The sequence below is a fragment of the Girardinichthys multiradiatus genome, chromosome 4 (genome assembly GCF_021462225.1).
Source record: "Girardinichthys multiradiatus isolate DD_20200921_A chromosome 4, DD_fGirMul_XY1, whole genome shotgun sequence".
NCBI lineage: Eukaryota > Metazoa > Chordata > Actinopteri > Cyprinodontiformes > Goodeidae > Girardinichthys > Girardinichthys multiradiatus.
This window is the reverse complement of record NC_061797.1, coordinates 9,940,530-9,957,337: the sequence shown is the minus strand read 5'-3', so window position 1 is coordinate 9,957,337 and position 16,808 is coordinate 9,940,530. Positions and strand designations below refer to the sequence as shown.

At 38.1% G+C, this 16,808-nt stretch overlaps 1 protein-coding gene across 3 annotated transcripts in view; it reads left to right on the top strand.

Moving 5' to 3' along the window:
* Positions 1–16,808, top strand: part of phkb (phosphorylase kinase, beta) — a 121,300-nt gene that overhangs the window by 12,741 nt on the left and 91,751 nt on the right. For all 3 annotated transcript variants that reach the window (XM_047362465.1, XM_047362462.1, XM_047362463.1), the window contains 4 exons: positions 4,050–4,188; positions 6,352–6,451; positions 12,348–12,455; positions 13,158–13,238. In XM_047362465.1, coding sequence (XP_047218421.1) covers positions 4,050–4,188; positions 6,352–6,451; positions 12,348–12,455; positions 13,158–13,238 — 428 coding nt within the window. The remainder of the gene's footprint in view (positions 1–4,049; positions 4,189–6,351; positions 6,452–12,347; positions 12,456–13,157; positions 13,239–16,808) is intronic.

Below are 16,808 nucleotides of genomic sequence, written 5' to 3'. Positions count from 1 at the left end.
ACACACACACACACACACACACACACACACACACACACACACTCTTGTTTTGCTATATGTAGTGAGGACCATCTGTTGACTCCCATTGACTTCCATTGATATTCAGTCATTTTCAACCCTTTCTGTGCCCTAACCCTGACAATAACCCTAAACCTAACCATTACCAGTTAATGCCTAACCCTAACCTTAACCTAAACTCAATTCACATCTTAGTCCTAAACCTAACCGTTAGCAAAATAGGTTGTGAGGACCAGCAAAATGTCCTCACTTTGGTACAAACGGTCCTCAACTTGATGGTGAAATCAGGAAAATGGTTCTCACTGTGATGCCAAGACAGGAACACACACACACACACACATCATCATCATCATAATAATGCCTGTCCTCCTCTGTCTCTCTTGCAGTCACTCTTGATTTTTTCTCTTACGTCCTGAATCAAAGTGCTGTCCATAGTGGATAGGCCTTTCATTTACACCAGAATAATGTTAGGAGGAAAAATGACGCTATTTCTCTGAGCACACCGGTTATCATTGAGAAGACCTCTGCCAAAGATGTCTCTCTGTTTTAGTATGTTTATATTTCAGCATATATACTGCAGGACTACGATACGCTTTTGCTTTAAACCCTTGTCCTGTCCTCATTAAGTAATATGGAGCTTGTTTTTGTTTAAAATCCTCAGTTTATTCTTGCTCTGTCCTCTATTGTAGCCAGATTTCCACAATAAAGCCCCAGCTGAATGTGTTGGGCCCATTATTTCCAAACAAATGACTCTCCTCATTATCTACTGTGGAGCTTTCCAGTCTCTCAGGTAACACTAGAATGATTTGTTGATGCTGGTACCTTTACTGGCTTAAGGTGGAACTGTGGGGAAAAAATGAATACCAATAGGCCATTTAGCGCTGATTCAGTATACACATATGGTGCCTTGCTGAAAGTATTCATACACCTTGAACTCCTTCCACATTTTGTTAAAACCACAAATGCATTTATTTAGAATCTGACATTTTACAAAATTCAAAATTGAACAAAAATTCATGCTAAACTTTCGGGATTTTCTATAAAAAACAAAACTTTATAAATCGTGTATCAATTTCCTTCTTCAGCTATGTGCGTTATATGCTACTTTGTGTTGGTCTGTTATGTAAAATCTCAGTGAAATATAATGGGATTTGTGGTTTTAATCTGACAAAAACTCTTCAACTGTATATGTAGCTTTAGCTTTATCTAGGATCTCATTGGGAAAAGCTCATTTATTTTTAATTTAAAAGCCAATGAGTCTGGGTTATATAATTTACCTCCTTTTGTAGATAGATAAAATTATTAATCAGTACAAATTTTTACTAAAGAGATATATGTTAACTTTATTTAATAGTTGCAAAGATTGTTTCTGGTATGAATACTTTTAAAGGCATATGAGAAAGAAATTTTGGGTTTAGAGATATCTGGACACTTTTCGACAAAATTGCATTGCAATTGTGCCCTTGGGGTATGAACATGAAAAATGAATGTTACTTAACTTTAATGATGTCGTATTCATTTGAATAGCCTTACTTAGAAATAAAGACCAGCAAGCCAAACTTTTACCAGGCAGTTTATGACTGAAAATATACTTTCAGTGTCTGTCAGGTAACCTCACTAATCCAAATACTAAACTCTGGTTCATCTACAGATAAGCAAATTGTTGGTCTTGAATTGAATCAGCAAGAATGTCAAAATCTATTATTATTAAATCGATTATTACACAAAATTAGACTGCTTTTGATTACACTAATAGGACAACATGTATATCTTTTACCAAGGTCCAACTCAAACTGAAGTGTCTGATGTCATTTGATAAGGCTTGGGTTTTTTCTAAAATATATTGCACTACTAAAAATTATTTGCCTCCTTGCAGATTTCTTTCATTTTTGCTTTTTCTACTCTGTTAAGTGATTGTGATAATCTTGATATAAAACAAAGATAATCTCGATACCTGCAAAATAAAGTTTTTAAATTATGATATCATTTATGTAGGGAAAAAGACTGTTTCTTTAAATAATTTTATTAATTTAGCTTGGCCACTCCAGACCCTCTTTTTTTACTTTTTTTCAGCATTCAGAGCTGGATTTGCTGGGCTGCTTTGGAAACAAAATAAACTAAAGAAATCTGTAAGGGGGCACTTACTTCGTCCCAGAACTGTAATATCCAGCGAATGAGAATCTCAATCAATGTAAAGGGATCACTTAGATCAGTAACTTATTTTCAGCATGAGGACATGAATGGGTAAACCAAACAACAAAATGGGGAAGAAAGGAGACATAATCACGTCGGAGGATGTTATTGTTTTACAAGTCGATTAACCCTGTGCCAAAAATGGTCAATTGTGTTTATCTAAATGAGTCCGTTTTCACAATCTAACACCTACTAAACTTAGACATGATTACAGGGTTTACCATCTGCCTGTATTACCTGATACCTCTACACCATCTGTTGAGACACAAAATGTACTCAAAATAAGGAGCAGGGGTTTTTATGTTGGCCAGGAAGTTACTGTAAAAACCTATGCATCTAATACAATCAGACAGAGCAGCTATTTACCATAGGGTTAGGCAGATGCACATTTGTATTTACAGTAGGCAGGTTTATACTTTAAATTATTTTATTAAGATTTATTTCCTGATCAAGTTGGATGTAAAATTTCTGGCTCTTCATTTCACTTTTAGTAGTATAGACAGCAATGTTTCTTTTAGATTAAGGTTAACATAAGGGACCGAGATGAGAAACTTTCCTTGAGTTGTTTTTTTCATTTCCTGTTTGGTGAGGATGTCGAGAAGAAGTAGAGAAAAGGAAATAAAGTTATTTACACAAAATAAAAACCCTGATCTGTTAACAGTGTTTATGTAACTACTGCTACAGTTTATGTTCTCAGCATGGAGAAGGCTAACTTGTACAGTCTTAACATCTGAGAAGTCCTAACATGAAACTACAAGAGCCCATGTCCTGAAGTAAACAATTAAATCCTAAATGCAACTCTTATTCCTCCAACATGCTTTTTTTTTTATTTGCTTCTGCTGGTAAACTCCCAAAAAGCACAAAGAAGCCAAGGTTTGTATACAAACTTAGCTTTGACCATCTTTAATCAAAAAGGAAAAATGATTTGTTTATTCTAATCTTTTCTTTAATAATTTTTAATGCAGTGTATTTAATTAGATTGCGTAAGAAAAAGAGAGTTGATGTTAATGCTGCTTCAGGAGCCTGTTAAATTTTTACATTTAACAAATACAGAGATGAAATGCTTGTTAGAAATAAATGCATACTGGTTTGCCATAACTTAATTATCAATAGGAGGAAAATGAAGAAATGGAAACACAATTCTTACAATAACAGACTGAAAGGGCATCTGTATTGTGCTGTTTATAATTAAATGTATTCAGTTGAAATCTCTGTATGTGTGTCTATAAACCCTCCGGTCTAAAAGAAGAAACAAAACAGAAATAAAAGAAAAGAAAACTATGTGTTTAATTCTGAATAGCTTGCTGACATTTGGTTTGGGTGGATAATATCTCTGCCCCAGTCAATTTGCAAGTTTGTTCTTTTTGCCAGGACCATGGTTAGACATGTGACGTCCAGGTATCTGTCTGTTGTCACAGCTCCTTGGCTGCTCTTATTTTTTGTTCTTCATGCTTTTGTGCTAAATGTGAGGGTTTCATCCTTTACAAAACAGAGGATTTAAATTGTGATACACACCCATCCACCACTAAAAAGGTGTATCAGGATGTTTTCTCTCTCTCAATACAGAGAGAAAAACCCGTTGACTGTGTGGAATGGAGCAAAATTTTACTGTCTTGGAAAGATTTGGTTCTGTAAAATTGTATCTAATGGATTAAGTACTCGTGTTTACCCCATGTCTCTGTTATTTCTTATTGTACTTTTGTGTTGTTCTGTATTTTAAAAAAAAAACCTTCTCCATTTTGCAGCAACTCCACATGAAATTTGTAATTCTTTAGTTTTAATATGAACTGCTAAAAAAATGGTTTAATCATTTCTCTATCTTTGTCTTTCTTATCTAGTCAAAACAACCATCCTAAACTACCAGAGTCCCACTACTGGGCTTTTCCCTGTGAAGACATACTCCAACATCAAGGAGGCCAAGGTCCGGGACTCGCTGTATTGTGCTGCTTGTGGCTGGGCCCTGGCCTTGGCATACCGGTTAGTTTACCTCACAAACACAGGTTACGATTGGTTCGCATCTCCTCTGTTTCTGAAATACAGTTTATTTAACTCTTAATTTTTGTCACTGTTTATGGCTGGTGATATATTTTAAATCCTGTATTTATTTTTGGAGCTATTTTCATGACTAATTTAGTTAATTAATGAGGTGCTCCATAATTATGGTAATGGTGCATGATTACTTGGCAGAGAGCTGGACTGCATGTAATTGTAGAATATCTACCTTATCACACACAACCACACACACAGGTGATTGTGTGTGTCATTTTCCTGACTGTGGTTTTTTGAGCAAAGCTGGTCCTGAGTGCAGTAGTGTTGGATTTTAATTTTTGTGTTTAAATGAACCAAAACTGTGATGAAACATATTAGTGTAAGTGAGTGTAATCTCCTAAATGTATCAGTTCCAGGATAAAGATGTAAACAAAAACATACGGTGCCTTGCAAAAATAATAATTTAGAAAAATTATATTATAATATGGTATGGTAAGTTTCCATTGATTTTGTTTTACAAAAATCATCTTTTGTGATGAGCTCCGAGTCTGTCAGATTGGAAGGCTTCCCTGCCATCACCCTAATCTTTAGCTCACTTCACAGCTTCACTATGAGAATCATGTTGGGACTCTGACTGGGCCACCCAAAAATGTTAAGTAGAAGCAAAAGAAACATGTTGGAACAATTCAAAGATTACTTTAAACCTAAAACTGCCAGGAGTATGAATAATTGTGGACTTAACTGTAAATCCAGCTGCTCTTGAAGGCCTTGGAGGTTCGTTGGAGAACATTACTGAGCAAACAGCATCATGTAAAACAAGGAACACAGCAGGGGAAAAATTTGTGGTGAAGCCTAAACTCCTGTTAGGTCACGAAACAATTTGAAAAAAAACTTGAAGTTTGTGGTTGAAGCATAAAATAAAAAAGGGCTGTTTGCAGAGCACTGTACGTTTAAAAAAGGCTCAAATGTCTGCATATTTTAAAACAAGAATCCCACATTACCATTTCACTCAAGCCCAAAAGTCCTCTATGAGCAACCCTTATTTTATTAATGTCATTCCTCACTGATTAGTGTCTTGAGAAAAGGGCACTTCCCTCAAGTGTGAAAGAAAAAAGGCTGAGGAAAGTAAAGAAAGACAGAAAAATATAGAGAAAAGGACATATTATGAGGGAGGGATTAAATGGTTGAAAAGGTTTGAAGGTCAGGATTGGGTTGGAAAATGGAAGGAGTGTCATAGGGTATGGTCAGCAGAAAGAGAACGAGTGTGTTAGGAGATAAGCAGGATAGGAAGAAAACAAGGGATGTAAAGGAAAAGTGAGCGAGGAAATTAGATTGCAGGGGAAGACGAGTGAAAGAGAGGGGTAAAAATAGAGTGTACTCCAGTGATGTGACCAGCAGCACATCCCAGTCATCAGTCATGGCTGCCTCTTATTAGAATTGTCACAAGGATTTAATTAAGATGATTTTCATCTGACAGGCTTGGCTTGTGCCATTACTTACTTCAGAGTCAGCTGCTGCATGTGTGTGAGAGTGAGTGTGAAACAGTCAGGGATCAGATGAGTGGCTGGAATTACTTCAAACTCCTGCTCTTAGTGCACATTAATATTTATTTATTATATTGTTGGTTTACTGTACAGCATGGTGGGATTGTTGTTGTAGTTGTGTTACCATTGAAACTCCCACGTCATTTTTCCAAGTAACCAAGTAGCATTTAGTGATTTATTTAAACCATTTTTCTTAGGGAGGGTTACTGATTACACAGCATACAATTGCAGTGATTTTTAAAAACAAGGATTGGGTGCACTAGTTTAACGCTATATTAGATTTTCTCCAGACAACACATGGTCAAAAGTCTACAAACAGGCTCAGATATATCTACCTATGTGTGGATAAATGTCCCTTAGGAAGTTCCAGAGAAACCACTTGCTTTTTGTAGACATCAACAAGCTTCTGGTATAATTCTGTTCAATTTCTGCTCAAAACCACTTACAAGAGAAAGGCTAATTAAACATTTTCTTGGTCTGTTTATGTGTGAGTTTTTTATCATTCCTGTTCTGGTCGCAGACACCAGCAGTTCCTTTGTTTCAGGTACCACCCATGTAGAACGATACTGTTAAAGCACACGTTCTTTCCTCTTCCCATACTGTGCAGACGCATTGATGATGATCTGGGCCGCACACATGAGTTGGAGCATTCTGCCATCAAGTGCATGAGAGGGATCCTCTACTGTTACATGAGGCAGGCAGACAAGGTGAGTTTATTTCTGTGTCTACTCTTAAATTCCATGATTTCATTAGAAGAGCCAGCAGCTATACACTGGGTTTTAGATCAGAAGTGTGTTTCGACTCAGGAGTGCCTCTTTAAACTGGAGCACCGGATGCATCTTGTTCCTTTTTTTATATTAATGTTGATCACAACAGGAAAAGGATGCTTCAGTCCTCAGGGCTTAATAACTCACTATACGTTAATTACCTTGGACTTTTTGCTCCAAAAGGGAAAATTTCATGCCATGTCTGCAATAAACCTAATGAGTGTGCATTGTCCTGTGTAACCAAAAATGGGGCAAAAGTGTCTTCTGAATGATGCTGTTAGTTTATCAGAGTCTGATCTATTGTTGCGTCTATGTGTTGTGTGAACCTTTAGAAAGTCGTTTTGCTTCATCTCGACCTTGATGACCTAATTCAAAAGAGAGCTTTGCCATGCCTTAATTACAAAGCTGGGTTTACAAGGTTAATTACACGGAGCGGCATTCTTCATGGCCCTGTCTCCAGCACTTAAGAAATACATGGCTGGGCGAAGCAACACAGCAGCATGGCCCACTGCTTAATGTACAGTGTTTGGGACAGTCGAGGCATTTTCCTTCACAATCACATCAAACATTTAATTTAAGCTGTGGTACACTTTTGGCAAATAAATTGACAAACTAAAAGCTCTAGGTGCTTCAGTGCATAAAGGAGGCCAAAACATATTTTAATGTTCAACATAGTTTATTGTGTTTGGGTTAAACTTAATCCAAGCACAATTATGACCCCAGCAAAACATATGCAAAATCGGAGCAGTTTTATCTAGCCCTAGGCTTCTGCTGGTTCCCTACTTACAGTTTTAAAACCACACTAACCATCTATTTTATCATACCAATGGTTTAAATTCATTTTAATCAGTTGCAAGAAAACTAACCCTCTGACCAGAGGGTTTCATTTTATAATAATACTGTAACTTGCTGAATTTGAATCTGTTGCACAGTATTTTAGATTGTTGATGAACAATACCGTTTACAAAAACTATGCTAAGGAAACTATCACCCATCACCCATTTTACGCTAACAGTGCTTTTACACTACAGGTCCTTCTCAAAATATTAGCATATTGTGATAAACTTCATTATTTCCCATAATGTAATGATGAAAATTTAACATTCATATATTTTAGATTCATTTCACACTAACTGAAATATTTCAGGTCTTTTATTGTCTTAATACGGATGATTTTGGCATACAGCTCATGAAAACCCAAAATTCCTATCTCACAAAATTAGCATATTTCATCCGACCAATAAAAGTGTTTTTAATACAAAAAACGTCAACCTTCAAATAATCATGTACAGTTATGCACTCAATACTTGGTCGGGAATCCCTTTGAAGAAATGACTGCTTCAATGCGGCGTGGCATGGAGGAAATCAGCCTGTGGCACTGCTGAGGTCTTATGGAGGCCCAGGATGCTTCGATAGCGGCCTTTAGCTCATCCAGAGTGTTGGGTCTTGAGTCTCTCAACGTTCTCTTCACAATATCCCACAGATTCTCTATGGGGTTCAGGTCAGGAGAGTTGGCAGGCCAATTGAGCACAGTGATACCATGGTCAGTAAACCATTTACCAGTGGTTTTGGCACTGTGAGCAGGTGCCAGGTCGTGCTGAAAAATGAAATCTTCATCTCCATAAAGCTTTTCAGCAGATGGAAGCATGAAGTGCTCCAAAATCTCCTGATAGCTAGCTGCATTGACCCTGCCCTTGATAAAACACAGTGGACCAACACCAGCAGCTGACACGGCACCCCAGACCATCACTGACTGTGGGTACTTGACACTGGACTTCTGGCATTTTGGCATTTCCTTCTCCCCAGTCTTCCTCCAGACTCTGGCACCTTGATTTCCGAATGACATGCAGAATTTGCTTTCATCCGAAAAAAGTACTTTGGACCACTGAGCAACAGTCCAGTGCTGCTTCTCTGTAGCCCAGGTCAGGCGCTTCTGCCGCTGTTTCTGGTTCAAAAGTGGCTTGACCTGGGGAAAGCGGCACCTGTAGCCCATTTCCTGCACACGCCTGTGCACGGTGGCTCTGGATGTTTCTACTCCAGACTCAGTCCACTGCTTCCGCAGGTCCCCCAAGGTCTGGAATCGGCCCTTCTCCACAATCTTCCTCAGGGTCCGGTCACCTCTTCTCGTTGTGCAGTGTTTTCTGCCACACTTTTTCCTTCCCACAGACTACCCACTGAGGTGCCTTGATACAGCACTCTGGGAACAGCCTATTCGTTCAGAAATGTCTTTCTGTGTCTTACCCTCTTGCTTGAGGGTGTCAATAGTGGCCTTCTGGACAGCAGTCAGGTCGGCAGTCTTACCCATGATTGGGGTTTTGAGTGATGAACCAGGCTGGGAGTTTTAAAGGCCTCAGGAATCTTTTGCAGGTGTTTAGAGTTAACTCGTTGATTCAGATGATTAGGTTCATAGCTCGTTTAGAGACCCTTTTAATGATATGCTAATTTTGTGAGATAGGAATTTTGGGTTTTCATGAGCTGTATGCCAAAATCATCCGTATTAAGACAATAAAAGACCTGAAATATTTCAGTTAGTGTGCAATGAATCAAAAATATATGAATGTTAAATTTTCATCATGACATTATGGAAAATAATGAACTTTATCACAATATGCTAATATTTTGAGAAGGACCTGTAGTTGTCAAACTAGCCTATCTAATGTCACCTTGTTTTACTTGTGGTGCTTTATAAAGGCCAATGACAAAAATATTTTGTGCTTAATCTTGTTTACTTGAAAACGACAACATTTAGTAGTTGTTTATTATGGGTTATGAGAGCTGTAAAATGAAAGCACCTGATTTCAGATCAAAGCAGTGGTTCTCAAACGTTTTTGGCCGAGCCCTCCTTTAGAGGAAAACATTTTTCGATGCTCAATCCAGGAAAAAATTAGTCATGTATAATTTTGGTTAGTCGACAAATAATAATAATTATATGACGTCGTTTATACCCACCCTTCGAAGCTGACCTGATTTTAGAAAGCTTTACCGTCAGCGGTCGCACAGGGAGAAAAGAAGCGGGAACAGACTCAGCGCATGCGCTATAGCAGACATAAAAACCACAAGGAGAGGGAGGATAATTTTCAGTGTAGCAGCCTGCTGAAACCCTAGTTAGCTGGTCCTTCACGTGTAACTTAATCCTTCGTAGGACCCAAAACATACTGCTATAGCAACACTCGAGTTTTTCGAGTTTTTCAAGGGGAAACATTTGAATGCGTTTTAATGGCATAGTCAAAGTCCAGACCTCAATTCCATTGAGAATCTGTCTTGGACTTGGAAGATCGACTTGGAAGATCAATGTTCACAAGCAAAACCCTCAGACATGAAGGAGCTGGAACAGTTTTGCCATAAGGATTGGGCAAAAATCCTAATGGTAAGATGTGGCAAGCTCATAAAGACATATCCAAAGCAACTTTCAACTGTTAATGCCACAAAAGGTGGCTCTACAAAGTACTGAGGGGTGTAAACATGCATGCTGAAGTTTTTTGTTATTTTGTCCTATTTGTTGTTTGCCTCACAATAAGAAATAATACATCTTCAAAGTTGTAGGCATTTTCTGTAAAGGTAATGGTGCAAACTCTCAAACAGTTCATTTTAAATCCAGGTTGTTAGGGAACAAAGCATGAAAAATGCCAAGGGGGTCGAATACTCACTGTTTACTACATCAACAAGCGACACACCGTCATCGTTATTCGGATAGGTTCCGTACGAGAGAGACTGCCGTCCCCAGCATTTCTCCCCCTTGAGTGGTCAGGCTAACAATGGAGCCAAGCTACTAGAGCTGTGCAAGAGTGTCTGCAGCCAGGTGCTATGTCGCACCTCGCATGTCACCGTGGAAATGGCATTTCTTGAGATTCCATCCGTGTTGCAGCAAAACTATATACTAGTTCCTCTTGCAAATAAATATAAAAAGACATGCATAAAAAATAAACATCAGGAAGGATCTGGGAGTCCACATTTTAGAATCACCATATTTATGCATAGAAGTTCTTGCTGTTAGTTCGCTCTGGACTCGATGTTTCTGAAGTATTACTGTGCTCTGTATGCTGTTGAAATCCCATAAACATAATTTGTTTTAGATCGGGGGCTGCATGGTGGCGCAGTTGGTAGCACTGTTGCCTTGCAGCAAGAAGGTCCCGGGTTCGATTCCTGGCCTGGGGTCTTTCTGCATGGAGTTTGCATGTTCTCCCCGTGCATGCGTGGGTTCTCACCGGGTACTCCGGCTTCCTCCCACAGTCCAAAGACATGCCTGTTAGGTTAATTGGTCACTCTAAATTGACCTTAGGTGTATGAATGAGTGTGTGCATGGTTGTTTGTGTGTTGCCCTGCGATGGACTGGCGATCTGTCCAGGGTGTACCCTGCCTCTCGCCCATAGACTGCTGGAGATAGGCACCAGCTCCCCCGCGACCCACTATGGAATAAGCAGTAGAAAATGACTGACTGATGACTGACTGTTTTAGATCATTCTCTTTGCAGTGGGACATTAGAAAGAATGCCTGGGGAGACGTAATTTGATAAGACTTTTTTGTTTGAAAAATGCTTTAAAGTCAACTACTACAACAACAAGAATTAAACCGAAATGAAGCCTTTTATTGTGCACTGCAAGCAATTAAAACAAATTATTCTTAGTTTCCCACGAGAGGAGCCAGTTGACATTTTTGGCTTTGTTGAAGTGAGATTTAGGTGGTCCACTTCAAAAATAGCAGCTTTTATGGAAATATGAGCAACAGAAGCTATTAGACTCTCTATGCACACTTACACGCATATCCATATTACTGTGGGACAGCGAGAAGTAGAACAGTTTCAGGAAAACTAGGACAGAGGGTCTCCACTACGACCTCACTATGTAGGAACACAGAAGCAGAAAAGGGTGGGGAAAGGTAGAGTCCCAAACTAAAGTAGCAACAATAAATCTAGTGTATGCAAAAAAAGATAAAGATGCAAGGAGTAGAGGGAAGACTAACGAAAACAGTTGGGTATGTGATAGAAAGCTCAAAAGGAAGAGGAGAGAAAAAATGACAAGAAAGGTGGGAAGGCTTCAGGACTGAGATAGCAGGGAGAAAGATGGAGAAAAGGGAAACAAATGAGGAAAAAATGGGACAAAAGGCCAATTATTTATAACTGCATGACAGGACTGGCAGCCCAGCTGTGATTTAGTATGGAGCTGAGTCGATGCAGCAAACACACACAAAGCCACCAACAAACTACTGAACAAAATAACATAGCCAGGAAATTATAGAGGGTTTATTGTAAACCATGTCATAGACTAAGTAACCTGAACATTACCCTTATCTGCCAGAGTAGGACACAACATCTGTTTGGGATATTTTTCATGGCACAAGCATGTTGACTCTGAAATAAAAGATTACATTCAATATGTGTCACTGGCACAGTTAGAGCTGCTTCTGCTCCAATGCTGGATATATTTTAAGATTTACAGAGCTTATGCCTAATGGTGACATACAGGTCTTTGCAAAAGTATCAATTCTTACATTTTGAACACATCACAATTGGTAGCTTTAATGTATTTTATCAAGATTTAACATTATAGACAAAAAAATACAAGTAGACATCACACTTTTCAGGTTTTTTAACATAAACTGAAATGTCATAAAATGTGAAAAGGATCCAGGGTTATGAATGCTTTTGTACAGCACTGTATATTTACTTTATCTAATTCCCATTGATGGGATTTTTTTTTTTTTTTGACGTTTTCAAAGTTGTTACTGTGGCAAAAATTGAAAGCAATGAAAGAAATCTCTCACCCTTTACCTTTCTCTGCTCCATCTTCACCCTAACCTGCTCATTGTGTCTCTCTGTCTCTGTCCATCTCTCTGCCAGGTGGAGGAGTTTAAAAATGACCCCAGTCCCTCTAAGTGTCTTCACTCTGTGTTCAATGTGGACACTGGTGACGAGGTTTACTCCTACAGTGACTATCACCACCTACAGGTGAGTCAGCGACTTGACAAGTACAGAAATGAGACAGCCAAGCAAGTGAAAGAAAACCATTTAAGTGAATGAAGCGTTCTTGTGATTTTCTTGGTGCACTTTGTTACACTCTGCATATTCAGGATAACAGTGATAAAAAGGTTCACTTTCAGAACAGAAGCTATCATGAGTAAATCTTGTTGAAGATGCAAATAAAAGACACATTGAAATGTATCAGTCCTACAGCCTTCTTCGAGGCTTACATGTACAGCTGGAGAAATGGCTTTTCCTGTGAGGTGAATGTGCTTTAAATTGGCATTCAAACAGTTTATTTTTCTGTCAATGGTATTGAAAGGTCAATTTGGTGTGCTGCATTTGGATGGAGACTACATTTCCAGTGAAGCGAGTCCAAGAGAGCCAGAAATCGAATCAAAATAAGGCTGTAAAATTACTTGGCTGTGACAAAGACACTGAAAAATCAACAAAAGTGTATAGCAGTGTAACATTTTCTTTTACATTAAGTCCTTGGCTGTTATTTCTTTCACTATAACTTTATTATTGATGATGTCTCAGTGTCATTTCTAGATAATATTAAACCCCCCTCTCAGTTTTTACAGTATGTAGGGAATCATTTTTGGCTGGATCGACAAATTTGAGAAAAAACTCAGTGTGCAAATGACACGATGAGTAATTCACTCGCATCTTTTTCTGTCATCACTGTAGATCGATGCGGTTTCTCTGTTCCTGCTGTACCTGGTGGAGATGATTTGCTCTGGTCTTCAGATCATTTACAACACTGATGAGGTAAACAAGACACCAGAGAGACCATATAAATACTATATAGATTCTACACAATACAGACCAGGGCCTTAGACGCTAAAGAAAATGGTCCAAACCTTTTATAATCCTGTAGTTACATTATTATATATTAAGTAGTAATACAATTCCTCATTGAGTTTTTTGTGTACAGTGAACTTGGGCTGACAGTACAGTGCCTTCTCAAAGTATTTATACCTGTGGTATAAATACTGCCACTGCACAACTGCCACGAGTGATGTAGTGGCAGTGTTGGGCAAGTTACTTAAAATAATTAGCTATAGTTATATATGTATTAATTAGTTATAGTTACAAGTTGCATCTTCAAAAGATTAACCAAGTTAGTAACTGAGTTACAATATTATATCTTTTATAACTAATTACAGAGAAAATAACAATCGTGGTGTTTAAATATGTAAAACGATTTGGATCCCTTCTTCAGGGTTCCCATGGATCCTTAAAAAGCCTTAACAGACATTGAATTAATCAAAATAGGCCTTAATTGGTATTAAAATGTCTTAAATCGATCTTTAAAAATGTTAACACATCGTAAATAGGATTTTATGATTGTAATTAATCTCAAATATAAAAATAATTGGTAATATCTATTATTTATTTAATAATTTACCGAACGGCTCTTCCTGTAACGTCACGCGATCCTGATAGCGGAACCAATAAAAGTGATGTTGTTACGCCCAGGAGTATCAGAGCAAATGCACATCGTTCATGTAGCGCTAGCAGTCAGTTTATCTTGGACAACATGGAAAAAGTATAAATTCAACAAAAATCGGATGTCCAACCAAGATTTTTTTGGCATGGCTGAAACTAATACCAGGGAATGTGTATGAGGCACGGTGTATTTTGTGCAAGAAAGATTTCAAACTCGGCACGATGGGAGTCAAGGCAGTGGAGTTATAAGAGGGAAATTTACTGCCAAAAATCAAGAGCACATATTTTCAATCTGAGAGCAGGATTTCATTCCGCTTGCACTCAAAACTTCTGCTTTCTTTCAAATATACTCTGTTCTCTCTCAAATCTTTGTTTCTGGGCTCTGATCTAATGCTTCTTGCGTAGATAATTTCTCCTCCTGCTTGCTTCATCCTCTATCCACACAAACTTGCTCTCTGCACGGATCAAAGCTGCGCTCTCGAGTTTCTTCCCTGCTCGCAAATTATTTTTGCTCTCTCTCAGATTAAAGTCGTATCATCTCCTAGCAACCATATCAGCCAATAGAATGACAGTATGCAAATGCTAGGTCACAGGCTTAGTTGGGGTGCGCTTGTTGTGCATTACTAGTTTTGAGTGCAAGCATTACTAAGTTTGAGTACATGCAGAATGAAATCCTACTTTCAAATTGAAAATATGTGCTCTTGATTTTTGGCTGTAAATTTCCCCCACAGAGTCATGCATCCACAGCGTGAAACACAAAGCGTCAAAATCAAGTTCAGGGTTTTCTCTGGGGCTGGCGAGGGGGGAAGAAAGCATGCGCGAGAGGTACATTGGTTGACCCGACCTCAGGTTGACTAGTAATGTCAATAGATAATAGAAAGATATAAATATAAATAAAAATATAAATAGATAGATATACATTTGAAACTTTTACACTGGACCAAAAAGTCATGTTTTAACTAAGTCTATGATTAAATAAATGGACACTTAACAGAAGGAACTGTAAACAGGAAACACTGTATACTAATTTATTTTATTGAAATGTTACTTTGTGATATGAAACAAGACACCAATCAAATTAAATGTATAATTGTAGATCAAATTATTTCTGCATCTGTAATAGTACAATAATAAAACACAATAGATGTTTTGCAACTCTCATATTTATTAAAACATCAACAGGCTGCAACTGGCTATCAAATAAGTATGAAATTAAATGATGCATGTTAAGTAATGTAGTGCAAGTGAAATAAGCCAAACTGTCACATCCTCAAAACACTAAACAACTGATGTGGTTCCAATGTAATGCTAATGCTGAAAGGTAAGTGCAGTGTATAACAAAGCTAAGGTATAAAAATGTAAATGTCATGGTTGTCTTTTGCCATTAGACAATCTATGTCAAGTCACACCAGTACTGTTCTTATAGTAGAGGTCCAGTAGAGGGCCAAGTTTTCATTTCCTCTTCTTATATTTAAATACAAAGCATTATTTGTAACATACAACTCATCCTTTAGTTCATTACTTAGATTACCTGTTACTGAAAAACGCAATGATGTTAGTAACTGAGATTGGGTCTAATGAGACCAAACCTTAACCTTTTTACCAACATGAAAAACTCTGTGTGCTGAAAATTGACACAGCACATCACCCTGGACCCACAATCCCACATGGCCAAATGGTAGTGGTAGCATCATGCTTTGGGAATGTATTCCTTTAGGAGGGAAGGGGAACCCAGTCAGAGTTTATGGAAGGATGGATGGAACTACTTGCAGACTTGAAACTGGGGCAGTTGTTCATCTTCCAAGTGGACAATGATGCTAAATGTACAATTGCAGCTACAGAGTAATTGCCTAGAAACAAAGCATATTCATGTGTTAGAATGGCCCAGTCAAAGTCTGGACCTTAAGTCAGTGGAGATTCTGTGGCATGACTAGAGGTGTGATGTCCATAGATTCTCATTCCATTTCACTGAGCTGAAGCAATTATACACAGAAGAATGGGCACAAATTACTTTCTATATGTGCAAAGCAGGAAGAGGCATCTTCTAACACGCTTGGAGTTAAAATTACAGTGAAAGGTGGTTTTAGTATCGACTCGGAAGGGCTAAATACAAACGTACACCATATTTTTCAGAAAATTATTTGTAAAATGTTCTTAAAACTAGCATCCATTTTCTCTCGGTTCATAAATATGCATACATTGTTAGTCTACTATATAAAATCCCGATAAAACTGATGTTTGTGGTTGTACCCTGACCAAATGTGAAAAGGTTTAACAGGAACACTTTTGCAAAGCACCATGTGTTGTAGAAAACATTACATATAATGTTACATATACTGTTGCATCTGTGTCAGGGTTAAAATTTCAGAAGGTTAAAGAGAAGGACAAACATTTTACTCATTTAATAGGTGTTAATCAACAGGGTGATTAAAACTCAGTGTTCATCTATCTATTTAAATTAATCCTTATTAGTAGGATTGTTGGAGTATTGAAACATGAAATTATGAAATTTGTTTGCATTTCCTAAAGGATGACTCACTATTTTGCTGCCAAACATTATAAAGGAAACAACGTGGCTCATTTCCTGCAGAGACGTGCACAGTTTCATCATAGATCCTTCCTGGTAGTTTCATTCAGCAGTTTTCCTAAAAGACAACAAAGGCAGCTGGACCAGAGCTGAATCTACAATTGCAGTGTGGCTCATGTTGAGCCCAAGACATGCATCACACATGCTCTGACCTGTCAGCATGTCAGCAAATATTCCACACATGCAGGATTCGTAAATAAGGCTGTCCAAAATGCTGTTATTCCCTGCATGGTTTGGGATCTCAGTGTTAAAGATTTATTGGAGCTGTTTATCAGGATGATCCTTGTTGCTGCAGGAGGCCG